Source organism: Sphaeramia orbicularis, chromosome 15 (assembly GCF_902148855.1).
Source record: "Sphaeramia orbicularis chromosome 15, fSphaOr1.1, whole genome shotgun sequence".
Taxonomy (NCBI): Eukaryota; Metazoa; Chordata; class Actinopteri; order Kurtiformes; family Apogonidae; genus Sphaeramia; species Sphaeramia orbicularis.
Genome location: NC_043971.1, coordinates 3,647,681 through 3,673,682, shown reverse-complemented (window position 1 = coordinate 3,673,682; position 26,002 = coordinate 3,647,681). Strand labels below are relative to the sequence as shown.

At 39.1% G+C, this 26,002-nt stretch overlaps 1 protein-coding gene across 1 annotated transcript; it reads right to left on the bottom strand.

The window, feature by feature from the left end:
* Window positions 1–2,995: 2,995 nt before the first annotated feature.
* On the bottom strand, window positions 2,996–24,087 carry LOC115434552 (zinc finger protein 436). Its single transcript, XM_030156589.1, has 5 exons — window positions 23,964–24,087; window positions 21,981–22,125; window positions 8,588–9,223; window positions 6,885–7,209; window positions 2,996–6,012 (listed from the first exon to the last, which is right to left on the bottom strand). Exons 1-5 carry the CDS (start codon window positions 24,085–24,087, stop codon window positions 5,470–5,472), a joined length of 1,773 nt encoding a protein of 590 aa, XP_030012449.1. The 3' UTR covers window positions 2,996–5,469.
* Between the last annotated feature and the right edge of the window lie 1,915 nt (window positions 24,088–26,002).

The following is a 26,002-nucleotide window of genomic DNA, read 5'->3' as shown; positions in this document are numbered from 1 at the left end:
TGGAGGATCCAGCGGTGGTTTTGTTGTGGTGGTTAGGGTTACGAAAAGACCCCGGCTTGGATTGAATATGAATAAATTCCAAAACTGGAAGAATTCATAATTGTTTTCTTATATCAAGTCTTGTATCTGCTGTTGGAGGTGAGACGACCTCGAAACGAGTCAGACAACTTTCCAATCGGGCCTGGATCTATCTGGATTCCTGTAGATCTATCTGGATTCATATAGATCTATCTGGATTCCTGTAGATCCATCTGGATTCTTAACCCTTTCATTCTGTTCAGATTAAATGTGATCAACTTTTACAACAGATGCTTAAACGTTAATGAAATGAGTTTTTTAGTCTGAATTTTCAACGTGACATTTCCCAAAATAATCTGAAGAAAAAATTGAAATGATAAACCATGTTATTTTATATACACGCTCTTACTTGATTTAATTTTATTAATTATATAACCTCCAGATGTTCCATTTTCCACTTGGACATAAAACCTGTTTATGTTCATGGATGTTCTGTCTTCACACCTCAGGTCAAACAGCTTTAATTAATTAAAGCCAAATGAAAGACTACTCACCTTCAGAAAAGTCACATAAAGCTCTTATACGTTTATTATTACTATTATTATTATTAGTCGTACTGGTATTAGTATATGATGAATGATAGAATATGAACAGTCTGTGGATGTTAGCAGAGCCTCTAAGTGCCAACAGATGAATAAAAATGAAGGTGAAATCAACCATGAATAAATAATTACATTAATTATCTGTAAATAATTCTGCGATTTAAAAATAGTGACGGAGAGAAACGCAGCATCAGATTTCAGGTGATAATGAACAGATTCTACAGACTGAGGAGGTCATGTTCACTGCAGGTCTGAATGATCAAATCTGATGTTTTGCTGAAAATCTGATTTTTTTTTTTTTTTTTTTTCACATTCTAATGTAAACATGATGCCATCAGACTCATATGAACGATCCATGTCCTGAAATGACGTCACAACCTTCGCACTATGTTTATACAGGAAATATGGATCTGGTCTCGCCTCCAGGACAGAACTATGACATTTTCAATGACGTAAAAGTCAGATAAAATGATGAAACTACATTTACAAAAACAAGCAAAAATGTCCCAAATTCTCAAAAAGTAAGAAAAATTTTGCAAAAAATTAACAAAATTATGCATTTTCAGAAGATTTTGCTCAGTTTTCAAATTTCGTATTTATAAACTAGCTAAAAATGAACAAAATACCATATATTAGGAAAATTGTTAATTTTTTTCCCTATTTTTTTCGTAAAATTTGTGATGATTTTGTTCATTTTTTCCCCATATCACTCATCATGTAATATGTATGTATAAAAAAAAAAAGCCAAAAATTAACTAAATTATCAGTAAAGTGAAGAAAAATTAACAGAATGGTCATAAATTAAGAAAGTTTTGTTAATTTTTGGCTCATTTACCATAAATTTTAAGAAAAACTGGCCAAACGTCAGATCTGAATCATAATTAGGAGCAGATGTGAAAGTGTCATGGGTCTGATTTGGTTGTAAATAATCAGATATGAGTCACATAAGGGTTAGAACAGACTTGATAAATAGGAGGAAATCAACAGTAACTATGTGGAAGGAACAGGTTAAACCACAGATGTCAAAAAATACTGGATACATTTGTGAAATATGAAAATTACAATGAAGATCAAAACAGTCAAAGATATCCAAATTATTTTAGTTCAGGTTCCACCTACAGACCAATATGATCTAAAGCTGGTCAGAACCAGTAAAATATTATCAGAATAACCCATAAATAATGAAAAATGAATTCAAAAACCACAAATTTTCATTTTTTTTTTTTTTTAGTGTAAAAAAGTAAATTACACGAAAATGTTAACTTTTCCTTTCTATTTACTATTTTTCCACAAAAAATGTGCATAACATGAACAAATATCACAAGATCTGAAATGTCTTGAGAGAAATAAGTGTATTTTTTTATTTTTTTTTTACCAATATTCTGTTATTAAATGTTTTGTGTATTTGTAGATCCACTGTGATCTGTACGTTATAATGTACATGCGTAAATGATAAACTGAGGCAGAATACTGGTAAAATTACACTGGTTTTTCTCATTAAATTTCAGTTTGTTCATGTTATTCACATTTTTAAAGGATAGTTTGTAGATGTAAATATTTTCATAATGTTTTTTTTTTTTTTCGCTGTTATAATTTTACTGATTCAGCCCATTTCAGATCATATTGAGCTAACTGTCGAATGTATTTGTGGAAATGATAAACTGAGGTTGAATATTGTGAAATTTCAGGTTGTTCATGTTATTCAGATTTTGAAGGATAGTTTGTAGATCTAAGTATTTTCCTGACGTACTTTGACTTTTTTTACTGTTATTATTACATTTCAGATCATATTGGAGTGAAAGTGGCCCCTGAAAACCCCTGGGTTCGACTGTCAGGTCTTTTTATTTCCAACCGTTTCTAAAAAACCTTTTCTCTTCTCACTTCATGAACGTTATTAAACCACAAATCATGACCTGTATGTTCATGCTTTTAGTGGTAATTGTTCACATACATCAGTTTACAACAGTTTTGTTCAGATTTACCTTCAGTGTGAACCTTAGTCTGATAAACTCAGAGGTAGGTGGATGGGCTGTACGTGCTGCTCTTGTCCACCAGAGGGCATCATTCCAGTTGAAAACAGCTAAATCTGAAGCTCTGAGTCTGAAGGTTCTGGTGGTTCTGGCCTGTTGTCGGATCCTGTTGGACTCTGATGGTTCTGGTGAATCTGAAGGAGGTTCATGGCAGTAGACAGACTCAGAGGATCACGAGACCCTGGAGTAAAGAACACCCACAAAGATAAAGAAAATCTGGTGAAAATGAACATACATCAGCTCTGAAATTAAACCTGAATCTGTTTTTTTTTTGTTTGTTTTTTTTACACCTTCATGTCATTTTCATTCCATCTTTTACTGACTGAAAACACAGAAAAACACAACTTCTTTCAAAGGTTTATTACAAAATGCAAGACAAAACATGTCAACTGGGTTTATTCTATTGGCAAACACGATACAATGACGTACAACCTTCTACCTGCAGCTGGAAAACAAAGCAACACAACAAGGATCTAATGCAAACGGCAGCAGAAAGGGGCTGAAACTGAAAGAACCCAACAGAATGGGAGGAGCATGACGAGGAGGAGGAGCAACACAAGGATCTAATGCAGATGGCAGCAGAAATGGGCTGAAACAGAAAGAACCCAACAGAACAGGAGGAGCAGGAGCAGGAGGAGGAGCAGGCGTGGCCGACGTCCACAGGTCAGAATTGGCTAAATCCGATCCATCTGTTTCAGTCTCAGGTCTTTGGACAAAATCTCGTGTGAACCGAAGAACGGCGGCGGCTGGAGGCACCTCCTACCTCTGAGGGGAAACGCCCACTTTAACATCAGCCAATCAGAACGACCCTTTAGTTTGTGTTTAGTCGAGTCTGGTCCAAAATAGACTTCAGAGTGGGACAAACGTCAGACTTTAGTGGATAAAAGTGTCCCCATCGGCTGATGAAGACGTCAGTGATTCTGCTGCAAAGCTGTAACGTTTGCCGTTTGTACCTAATTTGTCCCCAGCGAGAGTTCGATGTTTGTCATAACTCGTTATAATTGGATGTTATGGTTATTACTGGATGTTCTATTGAGTTGTGATGCATCGCTGTGAGTTATCTGGTGGTCATTTCAACTCTGACTCAGACATTAGCTTCAGCCAATCAGAGCAACTCTTTAGGTTTAGATGTTTATCGTCGTTCATCAGCTGATTAATCCTCTCATACGCTGAGGCTTTTACTGTGAAATCTGCTTCTCTTCCTGTTTGCATCTGATGATGATAGTGCTAAATGATGAAGGTGGCGGTGGTAGTGCTACAATAACGAGTGCAGCGAGGCCACTCTCTTAGTTTTTTGTTGTTTTTTTTTTTCTCGTGAATCACATTAAATACCATTTATATCCATATATTACAACATTGTCCAAATCCATAAATAAGTAGTGCAGTTTGCCCTTTGACCTCCGGGACGCAGCCGCTCCGCCGCTGAAACAGGAAATGCCACAGAACTACAAACATGGCTGACGAGCTGCAAGTTATAGTCTTCATGCAAATGTTAAGAGTGGAGGAAACGGCTCTGACCAATCAGCTCGTCTGCTGGGATTTCACATTTTAACCTTTGAAAAAAAAAAAAAAAAAAAAAACAGAAACAATGAACATTAAATATGAAAACACAGTGAACCAATCAGAATGCTGGGCCTCAGAACTGCAGCCAATCGAATCTACAAGGGGAGAAAGATGCCTATGGACGATCAGTAACCACATTAATAATCAGGCCAATTGTGATGTCACAGAATCCAGGAGCTAATAGTTAAAACATCGACCTTTGACCCCAACCCACATATCACGTATCACATATTCACCTGACGTGAACATGAATTCCACCTGTTGATCTGATCCACGTTGGTTCATTAATGTGTGATTGAATTTAAGATATAAAAACCATCACTGCATCTTTAACTCCTGCTCAAACTATTGTGTTTTCTGTATTTTTACCATCTTATCTGGTACTCGATCAAATGTTCAAAGAATCAAACAAAGACACCGGAAAGAGGGTGTGGTGAAGGGGCGGGGCTAACACAGACACGCCAAAGATTAAAATGTGATTCTTTCTGGTTCTGAGCTCTTATTTTACTCTGCTGTGAAACCAATTTGTGCTCATTTAAACAACATGTGATGAAACACTTTAAAACAGTTCAGTTATTATTCTTTTTTTTACAATGACTTATTTCTTTGTTTCCAAAAAAACAAAAGGGGGGAAATAAATAACAACAAAAACAAATAAACAGAAACATGGTCTGTATCAGATGTGTGCGTCTCTGATTCCTCTTGAACAAACGTATCTTATGTATTTTTATCGTTAATAAACTTCAACCTGAACTGAATGAGTTCGTTTTATGGTCAGACTCAGTTTCCCAGAATGCTAAGACCCGGGGCTGATGGGAGTTGTAGTGGCAGCCAGGAGTGGCCTCCCCAGGTGGCTGATGGGAAATGGAGTGTAGAGAGGGCAGAATGAAAGCAAACAGACAGGGGGCAGGGCCAGAGGCAAGGGGCGGGTCTAACACTTTAAATCTAATCCCATCCTTAAGAGCTAACGGTCAGTAATGACCATATATGGATATGACCGTATGTGGACACGCCCCATACGACCACATATGGATGTCCTGCTGCTATCTACACCAGAGGAAGAGTCCAGTTCCCCAAACTGGGACAACAAATCCAGAATCTGTCCCCAACGACTCCAGATCCTTTTCAATTAGAACTCTTATGAGAGAACTGGTCCCAAACCAGTCCAGAACCAGTCGGCACTGGTTCAGAACCAACCCAGAGCAGCTCCAGGACCGGTCCAGATCCGGTCTGAGCCGGTGCCGGTCTGGGTAGCATCACTCAGAATCGGACTCCAACGGCGCAGTCTCATCTAACACCGGTCTCTTGCAGTGCTTGGCGGCGGCAGTGGCGGCCCGGCGGTGCTCCTCCTCCATGTGCGCCTTCTTATGGCGAGAGAAGCTCGACGAGTGCATGAAGGTCTTGTTACAGGCGGCGCAGGTGTAGGTCTTGGTCTTGGCGGTGCCCTGGAGTCCGGTCTTCTGGTGGTGCTGCTGCAGCTTCATGCGCCCACCATCCACCCGGTGGGTCTGCTGGTGCCGTGCCAGGCTGGAGGCATGGCTGAAACGCTTCCCGCACTGGCCGCAGCCGTGACGACCGGCCCCTCCTCCCGCCCCGCCCCCTTCCTCGTCCTCCGAGGAGGCAGGGCCTCGCTTGGCGCCCCGGCCAGCACGGCGGCGGCGGTTCTTCTTACAGAGGGTGTAGAAGTTGGGTTTGTCTCTGGAGCAGAGCTTCAGGCGGATCTTCAGGTCTGATGACGTCTCTCCCAGATTCTCTTTACCTGGCGTGTAGTTGTCCAGCAGCTCCTTCACATGGGTCACCTGATGGATATACACACAACCGTTAGATTACAACTCCCACCATGCATTTCACTCAGAGCTTCACAGTCTCCTGTTTCTAGAGTCAACATGAGGTGTTTCCTCAGCATCATTTAAGACCTTTAGAACAGTGGTTCCCAACCTTTTTTAGCTCGTGACCCCATTTTAACATCACAAATTTCTTGTGAGCCCATACATTCAAAACTGAGACTTTTTTTTTTTTGCTAAAATTAATTTGTTTTTGATCATGTAATAGATTGCTATACTATGTTTTAAATAAACATTAATTTTAGACTACATTTAGTCTATATAATGTGTATTATTCTGGACGGAGGCAATAAATCCAGGTGTAGATTACTGCACAAAAGGAGAATTGGATTTTCCTTGGTCAGGATATGTACAGTCAGTCCAGCTGTGATTTACAAGGAGGACAATTAATACTGAACAAACAAGAACTGAAACTATGAATTATGAAAGAGCTGCAGCATCTGAAACTGACCACAATGAACATTTGACAGATAAACAGAACCACAGTGCTTCAGTTTCAGCTTCATGGTTTGTCATGTCTTTTATGGATTGTGATCGTCTCTGTCAACTCACTACATATTTTTTTATTAGTAAGTTTTTATTTCTATCAATTACTAGAAATTTCAGGCGACCCCATTTGAATTCCAGGCGACGCCATGTGAGGTCCCGACCCCAAGGTTGAAAAACACTGCTTTAGAAGGTTCATCTATAGACCAGGAGGAGGGGCTTCCATCTTCACTCCACCCACTTATGACCTCATTATAGATATGTGGTCCTGAAACACTGACCCTTAACCAGGACCTGCTCCACCTCAGCTGGGGTCTGGACCTGGTATCCTGTGGTCTCACCTGGTGTTTGGACAGCTGCGTGGACGTCCTGAAGCTCATGTCACACTGTGGACAGGCGTAGAACTTGTCCCCGCTGTGGGTCTGGGTCTGGACGATGGTGGTCGTCTGCTGCCTCTTGGTCTTCTTGTTCTTGGTGCTGGTCTTCAGTGAGTGGCGTAGGGTGGCCATGTTGGGTCCGAGGGCAGCATCCTTGGGGATTCCTTTTCCCTTCTTGTGGATAAGGCGGTGGCGGGACAGGCTGGAACTGTGGTTGAACTCCTTCCCACAGATGTTACAGGGGTGGATCCGCCTCTTCCCATGAAGCCTCAGGTGACTGCCCAGCATCCTAACAAACAAACAGTTAAAGTGAAGAACATCCCCCTCCAGAACCAGAACAGAATCACCATATTTGGTGCAGAGAAGCTCAAACACCATTAAATAAAATAGTCTGGTTTGTTTTCAGGTTTCAAACATAAGCATCAAAACCAACTTTACCATTTGAGATGTTTTAACCAAAAGGCCAATTAGACGATCTATGACCGTAACTCCACTAAACCCTTGAACTGTTCTGCTGTCTTCGTCCCAGTCTACATGTAGATGTAATGGGTTTACAGTTAAACCCTGTCTCCTCTGCTATGACAGGTGGGGATATTCACTCTTTCAGCTTGTGCGCCATCACCGACACAATGTCAATAGTGAGTTAATCACAAACCCAGAGGTTAAACTGGAACCATCATGGACAACGGTTCAAATCTGAACATATGGGACTTTGTGTCTGCTCAACTGTTAGTGCAGATCAGATGCCTGATGTTGGATTCCGGGTCAAAACATCAGGTTCAGTTCCGGTCCCACTGGTCTGTTTACTTGCAGGAAAACTAAAACCTTTACATGGACTTTTCCCATCCAGTTTTAGACTAACACAATAACTCAGTTTTTTAGTGTCACGTAAACATACTCAGTGTCTAATTGGATCCGACTCTAACAGTTCAGACTCTGAAATCCTGCAGACAGTCAATAAGAGAAGACTTTATACACTCAAACATAAATCAAATAAAGAAACATCCAAAGAGACAAACATATTCATCGTGTATTCACCAGCTGCAGAGACAGCACTACCTGGATGGAGATGCATCTACAGGTGAGCTTCTGTGTTCTACAGGTGTTTTACACGTGAGGTTCTCTGCGTTTTAAAGATGAAGTTCCTGCCATCACCATGTTGGTTATTATTGACTTTCTTCTTCTTTCAGAAAACTCTGCTCTTCTTCGTGGTATTTGTCCAATGTGTAAATTCAGAGCAGCGCCCTCTGGTGGACTGATGCCAGATACTCCTTCCAATGTAATGGACACATGGAAGAATAAGGGCAGTGACACTGACACCGTTTGGACCACACAAACCCATTCACAAACGGACAGTGAGCATCAATGGGCCTTCACTCTTATTTTCAGGAGGAAACATTACGTCATGTGGAGAAAATGTGAACAGACTAAATGCACTTTAACATCTATGATCAGTGATATGTGGTTCATATTATTTTTCCATTTCCTTCTGTAACAGAGTATGTTTGGACGTTGTTTTTATCTCCAGTTTGTCCATTTTTTTGTTTCTAATCTAATTTGACTGGTTGGTTGTGGAAGTAGTTGACAGATTAAGAGCTAATGAAGTGAGGGTTAGTTTGTGTGGTCTTTGACCTTTGACCCCTACTGACCTGTGACCCCCTACTGACCTGCTGCCCTTGAAGCTCATGCCACAGTGTGGGCAGGTGTAGCGGGCCTCCTGGTGCGTAGGCTCCAGCGCCCGTTTGGCGGGTGGCGCCGCCCCTTTGCCGGTGTGCGTCTGCTGGTGGCGGTACAGGCTGGAGGCGTGGCTGTAGCACTTCCCGCAGTAGCTACAGCGGTACTGTCGCTCGTCGGGCTCATAGTCGTCGTTCTGGTCTGAGTCGGCGTCTCCTTCCAGATGTCCGCCACCCGCCTCCAGCAGCACCTCGTGCTCGTCGTCGCGCTCCTCCTCGTCCTCCTCATCGGAGTCTGTCTTGATCTCGACGCTCTGCTCCGTCACCTCGCAGGGGTACACCTCCTCGTAGGGGGCGAAGAACGCCTCGTCGGTCTCGATCTTCAGTTGCTCGGCAGTCAGGTCCGCTGGGTCGTCCGAGTCCTTCTTCACACAGGAGATGGTGAACTTCGACCCCACCTCGGCCCACTTCACCACGTACTCGATGGGCTGCGTGTCCAACTCCACCGTAATGAAGTCTGCACCCAGAGCGTCCGGCTCCGTCACCGCCAGCTCCACCTCCGAGTCCTCCATCCTGGACCGGGCCCAAATGAAGCGAACTGGTGAAGGGGGAAGAGGAGCAGCTACAGCCCTGAGGACGAAGGAGACCATCAGTTACAACCACATCAGTCAATGAGTCTGTTTCCACGACCATAAACATCCAATATTCACATTAGGGGTGTAAGAAAATATTGGTTCTGCAATATATTGCGATATTTCATTTCACGATACTGTATCAATATTAAAAAGTACTATATCAATATTTTTAGGTATTTATTCAAATGGAGATATGGCAGAGGTTCTTGTTTTTTGTTTTTTATCATTTTTTGGGGAATCCTGCGAGCTCTTTAATTTCTACATTCACATGGGTATTTTGCTCTTGTTTATATATTCAAAAAGTAGTAATGTGATATTGCAGGCCATGCATGTAGTTTTTTTTAAAACTGATAACACTGTTTTGTTAAATAATGGTAATTTCAATCATTCTAAAAGCACTTTTTACTGTCAGAGCGGCAGATGTTAGTTCCTTTGTTGGGAATAATGGTTTGATGTTGGACGACTCAGGGACTGTGCACTTTACATTCTTTTCACGACTAATAGAATATGAACATTTGAGCAGGATCTTAAACTGTAATGTCTATCAAACATAAGTTTATTTATTTATTTATTTATTTATTATTACTTATTTTAAAAAAATCATTTTTACAGAGGAAAGCTTGGTGATATAATAGTAAATCCTGTTCATATCCTCTGCATATTTCTGGTATAATTAAATTTTTCCAGGAAATATTCTCCTACAAGAAGAAACAAAAACATATTGCCTTGTTAACAGTACCATGATATATCGCGATATATCGTATCGTGGTCCTAGTTTTGTGATTTGTATCGCATCGCCAGATTCTTGCCAATATACAGCCCTAATTCAGATATGATGCGTTTACATGCACTTCAGAAAAACGATAATCCATAAACCCTGGTTTAGAAATTTCAGTCCATTATTGGATTTATTTCAGAGTTTGTACGTACATAGTGACGGTAGAATCTAACTTTCTGTTTTTTTCTTCTACGTTACTTCTGTTTTCTGTGATTTAATACTTTTCCCACATGTTCAGATGTAAAAGAACTAAATAAAATCAAATTAACCTGTGTACATGGATGAAGACATCTGAGTACTGGGGACAAATCCAAGTGTGTTAATCTGATTTATCATAATCCGATTACTGCTGTTATCTGATAAAAACAGATCAGATTATACTGTTTATATGATCAATAATAATCAGATACTGGTCATAGTATTAGTGTGGCTGTAAACGGGTCCAGTGACATACTGATCCGACACAGTATTGGTATCAAAGACTGAACAAAACATCTGGATCATGGTTCTGATCCTTTGATTCACGGTGTCTGATTATTAATTCAGAATAAATAACTCAGTAAATCTATATGTACACATTTATTTCTGACTTTTTGATGCGAATCATGAACTAAACACTGGTATCGGATTAGTACTTGGATTGGTATCGGTATCAGAACTGAAAAAGTCGGATCAGTGAAACCTGATGATGAATAATAAATCAGAACAGGATGAAACACGACAAACAAACACTGACAAATGACGACTAAACCTACGAGTTCAACCATTTCAACAGTCACAGAACTGGATCATTGTGAATATGGTCCAAAAGAAACACAGGCCCAAGAGGCACATAAGAAAATTTTATGAACGTGAACGACTCTGAACTGTAGCCGAAAATATGACTCATGACATCAGCAAATTAAATATTATAAACTGTGAATATTAGGGACAGAATGAAATAAACCACCACTTGAATTTCCTTAGGGATCTATCTATCTATCTATCTATCTATCTATCTATCTATCTATCTATCTATCTATCTATCTATCTATCTATCTATCTATCTATCTATCATTTGTATATCTAGTCATAAATATGTATAAAAATGTATACATTTGTTACCAAGTGCTTGAATAAACTATTGAAACTGTATACCTGTCTTTTCTTTCCCTACATAACCGAAATTCTTAATTCCCTACATAACCATTCCATTCTTCAAAACTCTTGCCATAAGTCATAGTTATATTTAAAAAATAAAAAAATGCATCCATGGTTTATCAAAATAGACACCTTAAAGAACATCTCAGCAAATTGTCATAGTTAGGAGACACTTGCAACTGCACTTTTAAAAACATTCAGGAAAAAAAGGCAAAGTTAGATGTTCATTTTTGCTCCCTATATAATCATGCAGTTTTTCAAATTTTTTAGGCAAAAGATGACACTACATCTTTTGTTTCTTTTTATGAGCTTCAAGTACAAGTTAATACCTTTGAAATTATGTATTATTCATGTCTCTATCTTAAATACTTTTTGAATTACTGTATAAAATGTAGTTGGGCACTCCCTACATAACCACATGACTCGACCCCTATCTATCTATCCATCTATCTGGTGGCGCAAAAAACAAACCCGTCAGTATTTAAATCACATTCATCTGATGCCTAATTACTGCTATTATTGTATTTTATCTGAACATCTTGATACTACACCTCTGTCGCTCTAAATAATAAATCCAGATAGAGTCATTGATTATTGAGCTGTTTCTTGATAAATAATGGAGCCAGATCAAGCGGTGACACATTTCCTGTTCAGTAGTCTCTGTGTTTAAACTAAATAACTTATCTCCATATTTAATACATGAATGAATAGGTCTGAGTAAGTACTCTAACATGACACGTTACAATTTACAGAAATAAAATTTTGGGGTAAAAATACTTAAATTACTGCTGCGTGATACGGGGACTCAAAATGAACATCCTTTTTGTCGCTTTACTCAAATGTACCCAACATGCTGTTCCCATCATAAATAGATCCTAAATGAAACATCGTGCTTTAGCTCTGATGTTAAACTACAATTGTGATCAATATTGGATAAAAATGTTTAAATGATCAGTTTTTATGAACACAGATATGTTGTGAGATGGGGACAGCAGTGTGGACCTCTGTTCAGTATCAGAATAAAAGACTGACTGGAACTAAAACACAACAAATATGATCCTAAACTTCTATTGAACAGACATATTACAACTGAAGTGATGTATACAGATAATAGCAGAGCATATTTGACTAATACTTAGATTGGACAGAACCTTTGTATATTCATGTACTGTTGAAGAATTAGTTCAACAGATTCACCGACTGAAAATATCACTGATACAAGAGCAAATATTATTATTAAAGTTAATACTGCATTTACATATTTGAGTCTGAACAAATATTATTATTAAAGTTTATAGTGCATTTACATATATGAGTCCTTTTTAGGTTTAATTTTATATTGATTATATCTTTTTTTCTACAAGTGATATTGAAATTTTGTAAACAGTTCCATAAAATATAGTTCTTTTGCTAAAATTTGAGCCTATTTGAGAAATGATAGGAGAAACTTTCATTTTTGACACTGATGTTCACTTTGGCTGGATCTGGCCTTATGGTGATGTTTAAATAATCAATAGTTAATATACGTCATTAGACCTGCTCTGTCAGATCAGAGTTAAAATAATTAATCTGTAAATGGTAAAATACTCATTCAAAAAGCCAAAACTGAACATCAGCACTTAGATGAAAAACACAGATAAACGGTAATAATAATCTAAAAGGTGATCATTTCAGCCTCTGTTCACTGATTCTTTATGACGATGTCGACTCATTCAGCATCAATTTAATTCAACTGATTGATTATTAATCAGTTTTTATCCTGAAGATTAAATCTGACAGTTAAACAAAAGAGATGAACGGTTTCTATAAGATACTAAACCATCCTGAGGTTCAGGTTTATTCTGACATTATGAATGTTCAACATTTATGTTCATGAAATGTTGAAAATCACACGAGCAGATCACCAAAAATTAAAAAATAAATCAGTAAAAAACAAGACTATGTGTCTCCTTTTTTCAATTTGTCTGGTTTTCTGAATTTTTACTCATGATGTGGCATTTATGGGGATAATTAACGACTGATATGACATTAATCAATCTGATGGAAACTGAGGAAAACTGAACCCATTCTGATCAATAAGAAACTCACTAAAACTACAAACGACATCAAATGTTTCAGATGAATGTGATTCAACAAATACTGAACCTGCTCAGACCAACAGGATTCAACAATGCAACAATAATCAGTCAATAATCAGTCATATTAATTAAACTGAACCAATGACACACATTAACACGATGGACTGATGCAGCTGTCCATCATAGTGAAAGATTATTGATCAGGATTTAATCCAGAAGCTACTTTTCCAATAAAAACTTTCCTCATTCTGACTAATCTGAATGTTAAAGCACCAATAAGATAATCAATAACATATCTATTGATCATCAGTCAATAATCATTCATATTAACACAATACAAGTGATGAGTTGAAATCAGACTAAATGAAACTAAAAGTGTCAAACACGTCTATACCTCACTAAACTGTGGCATCTGTGAATCAGTGACTGATTATTGATCATAAACCGTGTGTGACGTCACGATCATTAACGACACACCCATATAAGGTCAGAGGAGCCTGATGACCTCTGACCGGCGGTGACATCAGTAAATATTCATTTAAGTCTTCGTTAGTTGTTGTTTGTGTGTTTAATTCAGCTCTGTTTGGTCCAAACCATGTCGAACCGAACTCCGTTGAAAAATCACCGCTTTTTACGGTCGTTCCGGCTTTCAGGGCCTCACACACCGACTGCACCGGCTCATCCGGCGGATATCTGACATTTAAGGCCGGGATGAGTCGAGTCAAACAAACAGACTGGGATTAATGACGAATATTAACAGAAAGGACGCGTTTATTGAGGATTTCTCCGGTTATTTCCAGTAAAATCAGGCGCGGAGGGCGGCGGGGCATCATCCCTCTGCCTGACATCCGACACGGACTGCCTTCGTGTTTTCGGGTCGTTTTAGAACAGAACCTTCCAGAAACGCATTCTCATTTAATACATGTATGAAAATGTAGGTGATTAGGTGATAAAACGGACTGAAGCTGCAGTCCGTTATAGTGTCCGGTTTATAAGCGGAGTTCGGGACGACATCCATAATTACAGAGGACATCTGAGACAGAAGGCGTCTGTATTTTCCTACTGTTTTCAAGCCGAATTTTCCAGAAGGTTATTTACTTTCATATAATGTTCTGAAATGTGTTTGTGTTTGTGTCGGTGGGGAGCGAAGCGGTGCTTTGTACAAATGTCCGCCTTCCGAACGGGCTCCGGCGGCTGCGGGCTGAGGAGGAAGCGGCGGTCGGACATCCATCAGTCCGGTGACATGTCACAGATTTCACGGTTAAAGCTCCGTTTGTTTTCCAGCCGAATCCTCCGGTAGCTCATTTCCCGTCTGTAAACACGTTAAACTGTGTTCCTCTGCGGACCGATGCGGGCTTCGGTAGAAGTGTTCGGTTTCTGATCGGAATTCGGCGGGACATCAGCACCGACGGGACCGTACGGACGGTTCCGACTGAATTGTTTCGTTGTTCTGAAGCCGAATCTTCCAGAACCGCCTTCCGCTCGGTTTCGTCCATTAAACCGATCTCCCGGTTCCGTCTGTCCGCACCGGAGCGGAGGTCGGTACAACTGTCCGGTTTCGGAGCGGAGTCCGGCGGCTGATGAGGAAGCGGTGGATGGAGCCGCTCCGTCCTGCGGTTTAACGGCGGCTGGACGGAACCGGGCCCGTTCATCCGGTAAAACTGTCCGTATTCTGTGAATTATGTTACTCACCGAGCTTTGAGCGGAGGCTCTGCGGCCAAAACGTTAAAATTTACCGGCGGAGACGGTGACAATAAACAGGAAGCAGGGGAGGCGGACACAAAGCATTCTGGGAAAGGATTAAATGGAGAGACAACCGGAAGCACGGCGTGACTTTCAAAATAAAAGAAACGAAACCACGGCCACGTCTACAAAATAAAACAAAAACAAGTGTTGAACTGAAATGAAAAGAAAGATTTAAGTAGACAAATTACACCCAATAAGTCATATTTACAACGTCCTGATCCTCATGAATATAACAGAGGTTCAGTCTAAAAGGAATCACAGAGATTAGAGTCTGGTTTCGACCAATTCGATATGAAAAGTGTCATGAGATAACTTTAGTTATGATTTGGCGCTATATAAATAAAATTTCATTTGATTAAAATTATATAATTAAAAATAAATATGCTCCTTATCAAAATTTTAAGACTAGTTGAAAAATTGCAAGAATTTACATTTTGCACAATTGGATCTTAAGAAGGTTTTAAGTACAGTTTCAAAATGTCAAAGAAGAAATGGGAGTGAGACAAAAAAAATTTTAAGTAAGCAATTTATTGGAAACAACAATTAAACGGAAATAGGCTGTTCATCAGCCCATCAAAAGTTTAAGACCACAGTCTTTAAAAGCCCAAATCTGCACAAAAATGTGAATTCAATGTCATTTTGTGTCAGGAATTAACACTGTCATGACCTCCTGATGGCAAAGGCAAAAAAGCTTTCTCTCTTTGAACATGGTTAGATTGTTGAGCTACATAAGCAAGGTCTCTGGCAACGCACCATCACTGCTGAGGTTGGACACAGTAAGACAGTCATGTTGAATCCACTCTCTGGAACTGATGTCCATTTTTGTAAACTTCCCTTGCCATCTATCCCCAAATGTTCTCAATTTGATTTAGATCAGGGGAACATGCAGGATGGTCCAACAGAGCGGTGTACTTCCTCATTCTCAGTCCTCTGTCAGACATTGGACAGTGTGGACTGCAGTGCTGTCCTCTTTTTAAACCCAGTCATTCCCACACAGACCATGGCCCTCAGTCATGACCCATGACCCCTGCAACATCTGCACAGAACCAGCCTTAGCTGTTTGATCATGATGGCCACGCCCCCTCCACTGTGTCGCTTAGAAAACATCTCCAGTGGAATCGCCTTGTCATACCAGTAACCATGGAAACCATCAGAACCATCAAGGTAAAAAAAAAAATTTCATAGAATAAAACTTTCTTCCACCTTTCGATGTCCCATGTTTGGTGCTCTCTTGCGAAGACCAAACGGGCAGTTTTTTGGTTTTCAAGGCCTTTGAAGACATTTTTTGTTCTTAAAGCCCTTCTCTGGCAGATGTTGTCTGATGGTTTTTGGGCTGCAGTCGGCACCGGTCACAGCCTTAATTTGGGTTGGGGGTCGTCCTGTGTCTTGACAGACAGCTAATTGGATCCTGCAGCTCAGCACCGGTGAAATTTTTTTGGTTCTATCACTTGACTTTTTTGTTCCATAACCTTCAGGATCTTCGAAGGAATTCAACATGACTGTCTTACTGCGTCCAACCCCAGCAGCGATGGTGCGTTGCCAGAGGCCTTGCTTATGCAGCTCAACAATCTGTCCACGTTCAAAGAGACAAAGCTTTTTTGCCTTTGCCAACAGGAGGTCATGACAGTGTGAATACCTGACAGAAAATGATATTGAATCCACATTTTTGTGCAGATCTGGGCTTTTAAAGGCTGTGGACTTTTGAATGGCTGATGAACAGACTATTTCAGTTTGATAGTTCTTTGGAATAAATTGCTTATTCAAAAATTTTTTTGTCTCTCTCCTATTTCTTCTTTTTGCATTTTGAAACTCTACGTAGAAACTTCTTTAGATCCAACAGTGAAAAATGTAAATTCATGAAATATTTCAACTGGTCTTAAAATTTTGATCAGGAGTGTACAGAAAAAAATCTTAATATATATTAGAAGCACTAAATTGTACTATACTATACAATAAAATGACCTGTGTCTCATTTGTCCAGTGTAGTAATAATATGTCTATGGATCTGGAGTCACATGACACATGATCAGATTATGATAGCATATCCTGGAAAACCTTACATCCAAATAACAAAAACTAAATGAATAATAACCATAAATGTACATTGTTCATGGGTAATTAATGCTCGACACATTTAATACATTGGTTAAATAAGATACAACCCATTTCATTGTACTTCAGTGCTTCTTCCATTAATGTCCTTGTTTTTGCACAAGTGATCATTATTTCATTAGACAATATTTTCTCATAATTATGAGATAAATTGTGTGAAATCATCTCCTTAAATGACCATAATTCTGTTCCGTAGAGTTTCCAGTGAAGTAGTTGTATATAAAAAAAAGAACACTAGTGGGTAATATACCTAAATTGTGAGACAACAGCACAAATAAAGACATCTCCTTTTTACATGTTTTATTCACAATTCATTCTTTTTTTTTTTCCGCCCACATCAACTATCAGCATCATAATAAACCCCACCCACGTCTACTATTAATGGTGTCATAATAAACCCCACCCACATCCTCTACAAGGGTCATAATAAAACCCACCCACAACCATTAACAGCATCATGATAAACCACGCCCACTAACAGTGTCATAGCAAACCCCGCCCACATCCACCAACAGTGTCACAATCAGCCCCGCCCATATCCACTACCAGTGTCATATTAAACCCCATCAAGTCATTTCAGATCCTTAATAAATGTTAACACATACAACTGTGTTCATACCAGTATGAACGTACAAATGTAAATGTATGAATGTAAATGTACAAATACACTAACAACAGATACCTGAGCTACATGATTAGCTGCAAGCAGACAGACCATACATGTCAATACGCGTTAATGCTAACATCAGCTAATTCAGCTAAATTCCTCTGATTACTGGAATGAATCCACAGTAAACTTCTAGACACAATCCTCTGACTGAACTCACCTGTCAATCACAGTGGCCACACCCTTAATGATACATGACACTGACCAGGTTTCCATCCACACTAATACTCTGATCAGTATCAGATTATTATTGATCATGTAAACAATATAATCTGATCTGTTTTATCAAATAACAGCGGTAATCTGATTGAGAAATCAGATTAACACAATTAGACTTGTCCCCAATACTGCGATGTCTTCATGCATGTATACAGACCTGTTAATCTGATTTATTTAGTTCTATTATGTCTGAATGTACAGAAAAACTATTAAACAAAACTATGATGTTTGATTACACATCAAACATCTGTTTAAAACATGATTTGTAGATCTTAAAATCATCTCCAAACTCCATCCTTCCCTCAGTGCCTCGGATGCAGAGAAACTCGTCCACGCCTTTGTCTTATTAAGACTTGACTACTGTAACGTCCTTCTCTATGAGATCCCCAGGAAAAGGCTCCAAAAACTACAATCCATCCAAAACAGAGCTCCCAGAGTCCTTATGAGAGTCCATAAACTGGAACACAACATTCCAATCCTCCATAACCTCCACCTGCTCCCAATCACTTTCAGAATTGACTATAAGACCAACATGATATCATGACTAGTGTAAATATACAGTTTTAATTGGCAATAATTGGTGTGTTATCTGTATGCATCATAAGATTTCACGCAGCGTCAAATACCACGCACTGAGGGTTAGGGTTAGAGGTTAGGTATATGTGAACCGGACATCTTGGCATTAATTGACACGCGATCAAATGGCGTTGTATAACACGCAAAAGGACGAAACTGTGTTCGTATAGCACGCCAAATGCCATAAGAACTGGTGTGACATACAATGCCATTTCATGAGATCAGTCTCATACGACGGCTCTCATCACCTACAAATGCATCCATGGAAACACCCCCAACAACCTCAAGGACCTCCTCACCCCACATACATCCACCTGAGTCCTCCAGCCCCACAGCACCAACCTCCTTCTCCCACCCAGAACCAAACTTTGAACCATGGAAGACCTTGGCGTGCTATACGTATGCATTTTCACCCTTTCGTGTGTTATTCAACGCCATTTGATTGCGTGTCAATTTACGCCAAGATCTCTGGTTCACATAACCCTAAGCCTCAGTGTGTGGTATTTGACACGGTGTGAACATACACGTGGAAAGCTTATAATGTATACAGATAACACGGCAATTAACGCCAGTTAAAAGTGGCATGTATATTCACACAAGTCATGATATCATGTTCTGAAGACTCTCTTTTCACTGTAGCACTTTGAGATTCTTCTGAATGAAAATGGCTTTATAAATACAATTTATTATTATTATTATTATTATTATTATTATTATTACTACTACTACTATTGTTACTAGTGCGTTGACCCGTGGGGAACCACAGGTTCTAGATCCTGGACTTTATCATTGTCAATACTGAGGGTGGGGTGCGAAAAGGGGGGGGTGTTTTTAAAATCCGCATCCCAACCCTGACGGGTAACATCCCGGTCCCCCGGCATGGATATCTGTTGTGTATTCAAGCATGCTGTACTGTATTTGTCCAGCAGTCACCGCAAAAGTGTTCACATAATTCTGGGCACAGCAACATGATTGTACGGCTATTGTATTCAAAATTACTAATATCTCCCAAAATATTGGTGCTATCAACGTGCCATTTTCACTAGTTGGTTCCTTGACCAAAATTACATGCGTATGCCAAACTGCAGCAGTCAGCTCTGTACGGATTTAGTGTGATGCCCAAGACACACACACACACACACACACGCACACACACACGCACACACAGTGTCCACTTCCTTTATATAATATAAGATTATTATTAAATCATAGAGAAAAAAAAGTGATGTAGAAGAAAATAACAGGAAGTTTGATTGTACCATCACTATGTTCATTACTATATATGTATACATATATGTATATGTATATGTATATGTATATATATATATAATGTGTAGCGCCTGTAAACGCATCAGATAACAGTTATTGGATTTATATGGTTATAGAAACTGACTCATTGAGTCTTAAAATGATCTAATGAGGTAAAATTGTCATTAAATTTACTGTGTACAGTTGTCAATAAAGGGGAAATTCACTCTAGAGACCATTACGGTTTATTCGAGTCTTTACATTTTTATTTCTGCTGTAAACGTTGGACATGTTAACATGTGAAGATGATCAATGACACAGCTGTTATTATGAGATGTGAGTATTTTAATCACAGACTGATTAAAACCACAGACACAATGGTGACGTCCTATTGGGTTTTTGTTTTTTGTTTTTTTGTTTTTTTAAGCCAAAGGTTTGTAGCTTGTATGTCACCATGTTGGCTTTTTAGAGCTGAAAGTGACCATATTTGGACAAATTGGGCGGGGCTAAAGGAGCATAAGGGGTGATGGGTGAACTAATGCTGAATGTTTATTTACTTACTTGGAAAAAAACTAAATTAGTAACTACAGCTGAGCTGGTTCAAAAACGTGTTTGACTTGGCAGTGGTGAACTGTCAATCACATCTGTCAATCAAACCCTAACTTGTCAGATGTCAAAGGTTCTATTGGACCTGAGACCAGATTGATGGAGGAAACGTTTAAAGACCAGGTTGTGTATTAGAAGGTCCTTATAAACATAGAATGAACCCTGGAGAAACAATACTGATGCCATATTTTACAGAGAGTGTCCACGGGAGCAGCATCTAGTGGCCGTCAGTGGTATTATACTTTAACAACTGGAGCACTTCGAATGGACAGATGAGTCCAGATCAGTGGGTCAACAAAGAGAAGCCAAATGTTCTGAATGAGACAAGAGGTTCAGTTGGAAAATGAACAAGGTTTGTGTGACACTGACACGTCTGATTAGAGGAGAATAAGTCCAGGAGGAACCTGCTCCTGACAGGGAGGGGCTAGACATGTGATTGACAGCTGTAATTTGTCATCACTGATCAGTGTTAACGAAGCTCTAGAACTGACATCTTCGTCAGGTTCATCTGTCATTATATTTAAATGTCGAGTTGGACCAATGAGAAACTGCTGAATAAATAATAATAGTAAAATCATTACTAATCATAAATACTAATATTATTATCATTGTACTGTATTGATATAATTAATCAATAATCAATATTTGGTTTTTAACTAAAAATCAAATGATGATGATTGTAAGGATCCACATAATAATGTCAGGAGGATAAATAACGTTTGAAGGTGGAAAAAAGGTAGAATTCTGCATAAAAGAATGTATAATATTATCTCTTTCAAATGTTTTTATTCGAGCTCATTGTCATACACTTACATGTTTACTGCATACACATTGTGTGCAGGATTTACATCCATACAGACGAATGTGCAGTTAGGCCCTAATGCACTAGATTGTGTAATATTATGAAAATACATTTTTTTTAAATGAGAAGGGAGTTGTCCAAACTCCCAGGGGACACGAAAGCAGCCGTAGACTTATTTGATAGAACACAAATTCCTATTTTTTTATTAAATGATTTCACATTTTAATTCTTTTAATAAAAGGATAAAGTGAACGAAATAAGATCTGAATTCAGTTAAGGACTAAATTAATGATGTGACCCGTCTGTTAAAGCAGGAAAAGGTTCAATAACCAGATGGACCTGGGCAGGTTCTGGATCTTCCCAAACGGACTCAAATCCACGTGTTTCCATCACCGCTCAACATTTATTCATGATTAGGTCTTTAAAGAACCTGCAGCCCTGATCGATAATCAATGATCAATCCAAACAGGAGGAGGCGGTAAATGTTCGGCCGCCGCCTGCAGTTTGGCTTCTGTGTCCGCGGCAGCGTCGCGGACTCTGTTAGACCTGGTTCTGTGGCGGCACCGGTTCTGTCCCGGCTTGGCCTAGGTGTGTGTTCCGGTCTGAGTCCCGGTCCGTGACCTCTGTGCTCATCTGGATCTCGGTCCAACCGGACATTAACGTCTCCAACTCACACCGTGTTCGACGCCTCCGCGCCGCGCCGCCGCCCCGCGAGATGTTACAGCTTTTTTTAATAACTGACAAATTGACGGTTTCCCGCTGTTCCCGGGGAACACTTACGGTAGAGTCCGGGGCGGAGAGCCTTTTTGCACGTCCCGGTTCTGGTCCCGGTCCGGGCCGTGGTCCTGGAGTGTGTCCGCGGTGTGTGTCCGCCGCAGATCCGTCACGTTCAGTCGGAGCGCGACGCCGCCTGCCGCGACCTTTGCTGTTCAAGCGGAAAAAGCGCGAAGGAGCGGCAGAATGTCCAGTAAAGTGAATGGGGAAGGAAGCGGAACGTAGGCGTCAGCGGCGGCGGCAACAGACCCGTGCGCCGTGTGATTGGGTGAGCGCCTGCGCAGCGTGCTCGGCGTATCGAATTTGATTGGACGATGGACTGACAACTGGAGAACTGTGCCGTCAATTGCCGTTAAGTGTCGTGAAGCTTTAAATTAACGCAAATACACGGTTTTTTTTTTGTTGTTTTTTTTGTTTGTTTGTTTTTTTTTGGGGGGGGGGGGCTTTTAGGCTTTTAACAGATAAATAAATGTTTGTTTTTTTTTTTTGTTTTGTTTTTGTTTAAAAAAAAATAACTAAAATGAATGAGAAATAATTAGGATAATATGTTAATAATTTTCTATTCATTATTTTGATAAAAATTTTGTCGAGTTTTTAAATCACTGCGTGGAATGTACTGAGAAAAAGGACTTTTACATAAAAATAGTGATATAGAATAAATTAGAGGTGAGTCCTATTTGACCATTTTAATACTAATGCTATTAATTACACTTCTTTCTTCATTTGAACTTCATTTATTTTGTACAATATTTCTTCATCAGGTTATTGACACTTAAAACACACAAACATTAATAACACTGAATAAAATTAAGTTGAAGTAACCCTGGGTTTTTTCTCAGTAATAATGGGCCTAATGTGCATCAGTCTCAAAACTAGAAATAAAACATGAAAGACATTAAGAAGCTGTAAATTAGTGTCTGCTTTAATGATTAAAAATTATTCTGAATGTCTCAACGTTTTTATTTGTTATTTATTAAATGTCCCCGTTTTTAGCTTCTTTTTTTATTTTACTGTTGTTTATCTTTTTCATTTTATTCTGATGTGAAAACTTAAATCCACTGGTCTTTTTTCTCTAAACCTTCATGAGATTTCGGTTCAACCTATTTTAAAGTATCCATAAAATACTGGGACTGGTCCAGATTTACACATAACCATTATTAATTACTTTTTTTTGTTGTTGTTGTTTTTTTTTTTAATTATTAGTTCATTATTATGAAAATAAATAACAACACTTTAATTTTCACTTCAGTTACCTTAATAACCTATTATGACGTTAATAAAACCAATCAAAAATTCTGCAAAATAAAATGTTTTGAGTCATTTGTTCATTTTGTCCATATTTTCTTAAAATCCAACCCCAGAGCTGAAGCTGCACCTTTTGTCCAGCAGAGGACGGTGTGTCTCTCTGCAGAACAGAAAATTGACAGTTTGTGCTGATTCCTGAAAGAATGACATGTATTGATGATTATTGATGTAAGTTTGTCATAAATGATTGAATTTTTCAGATAAACAGACATTTTGATCAATAATAAGTACCATAAATGAACAAATGCGATGAAACAAATCAAACTAAAATAAAAACTCTGACATGTTGTTGTTGCAGAACCCAGAGGTGATGTGAGTCCAGGGATCAAACGTCACCACCACTGTCCAAACACAGTGAAGTCACTGACCAGATGTTGTGTTTTCCTATAGACCCTGAAGTAAACACACAAACACAGCTGTGTGAACTGACCTGCAGGTCAAAGGTCACAGGTATTTATCATCTGAATGTTGCTAGAGTTTAGTTTTAGACTTTTTCTGGTTTAATGAAGGTTAAATATATGCTACAGATACAGATATGCTCATCCTTTTATTCCTTTTGTCATCAGGCTTTTAATTGTCAGTGACAGTGGTTAGTGTGAGGTGTTCACTGGTCATTTACATGTGCTGTTTTTTAGGTTCTAAAATCTATTGGATCTATTTATTGCTACTGTTGCACTTTGTCACTGATGGTGAAACTGTTGCACTGGATGACTGGATCGTTCAGCTGCTGCTGTTTTGTCCTGTACGTTGACCGATCTATGTGAAACGTGGAATGTGTCCAATGTTCTGTCCTTTGGCTGTGACCCATGTCTGCAAACTGAACAGCCCCTAAAAAAGTGGATAAAAAAGTGTTCTGGATCTGAAAATAATATAAATAAAATAAAATACAAAGTAGGTGTTGAAAACTGAGCAGTCAGCTCTAGACCCAACATCTGATTCAGGTTTAGAGTCTGGACCTAGACCAGTGGTTCCCAACCTTTTTTGGCTCGTGACCCCATTTTAACATCACAAATTTCTGGCGACCCCAGACATTCAAAACGGAGACTTTTTTTTTTTGTTGCTAAAATGTATTTGTTTTTCATCATGTAAGAGTTTGCTATACTATGTTGCAAATAATGTTAATTTTAGATGACATTCAGTCTATATAATGAATATTATTATGGACAGAGGCAGTAAATCCAGGTGTAGATACATATATACAGTAATGGAGATCGTGCAATGATTCGATGATTGAATGAATGGCTGTGAGTGTTTGTTTGTTTTTATTTTTATAATTATTTATTTACTATTGTGATGTTTGTGTCTGTGTTGTTGTAGTTGTTTTTATTATGCACTGACTGGTGGACACTTTTTAATTTCGTTGTACATGTTTCATGTTACAATGACAATAAAGACTATTCTATTCTAGATTACTGCACAAAGGGAGAATGTGATTTTCCTTGGTCAGGATCTGTCCAGTCAGTCCAGCTGTGATTTACAAGGAGGACAATTAATACTGAACAAACAAGAACTCAAACTATGAATTATGAAAGAGCTGCAGCATCTGAAACTGACCACAATGAACATTTGACAGATAAACAGAACCACAGTGCTGCAGTTTCACACTCAGTTTGTCATGTCTTTTATGGATTGGGATTGTCTCTCTCAGTTCAACATCAATTTTTTTATTAGTAAGTTTTTTATTCTTATCAATTACTAGAAGTTTCAGTCGACCCCATTTGAATTCCAGGCGACCCCACATGGGGTCCTGACCCCAAGGTTGAAAAACACTGACCTAGACCTAGATTTAGACCAGATCCACCAGGGCATCATGGGAACCAGGTTCAAGTGTTCCAGGCTGATGTGGATTCAGTCTGGGACGGATCTGGATTCTGTGACACCAGTGACATTTAAAGGTTCATTCTTATCAGTGTTTACGGAGAATTAGTCTCATTTCAAATCCAATTTGAATCCAGGCTCAAGACTCACCTTTTCAGAGTAGCTTACCCACCATAAGTTTTACTCTCCATTTTACATCTTCATTTCTATATACAGTCTACTCTCGTTATACCGCCAACTTCCGTTCACGGCCAAATTGGCGGTATAGCGAAAATGGCGTTACAACGGGTTGCGTCCATAATGTGCATGTCTTTACTATATGATGTCTATGCTGCCTCCGTTAACCCGTTCTAATTGCGTTTCTAAATAAATCTTGATTCTGTTATGTTGTAAGGCAGGGATCAGCAACCTTTAACACTCAAAGAGCCATTTCGACCCGGTTTCCACGGAAAAGACAACACTGGGAGCCGCACCTCGGAGGTGCCGCGCCGCGAAGCTGGCGGTATAACGGTCGGGAAATCAATGGTATAAGTGTTGTTTGTGCATGGAACTGGGCTGGCGGATGGCGATAAGCGGAAATGGCGGTATAACGGCGGGCGGTTTAACGAGAGTAGACTGTATCATAATTATTCTTTTATCTATTGTTTATTTCTTTGTACTGTATGCATTGTCTGTTTTGTCTTGTTGCACAGTGTCCTTAGGTGTTTGATAGGTGCTTATAAATAAAATGTATTATCATTATTATTATTTCAAATATCCTGCAAGAAAATATCACATTTTCAATAAAAATACTGAATGTCACATCATTAATGACTGTTCTAATGAACAGGATGTTTTCATGTGTCTGACGTCAAATATGTCATGAACTAAAGTGATGATCAGTTCGTGGAATCAGTCTGTTAATA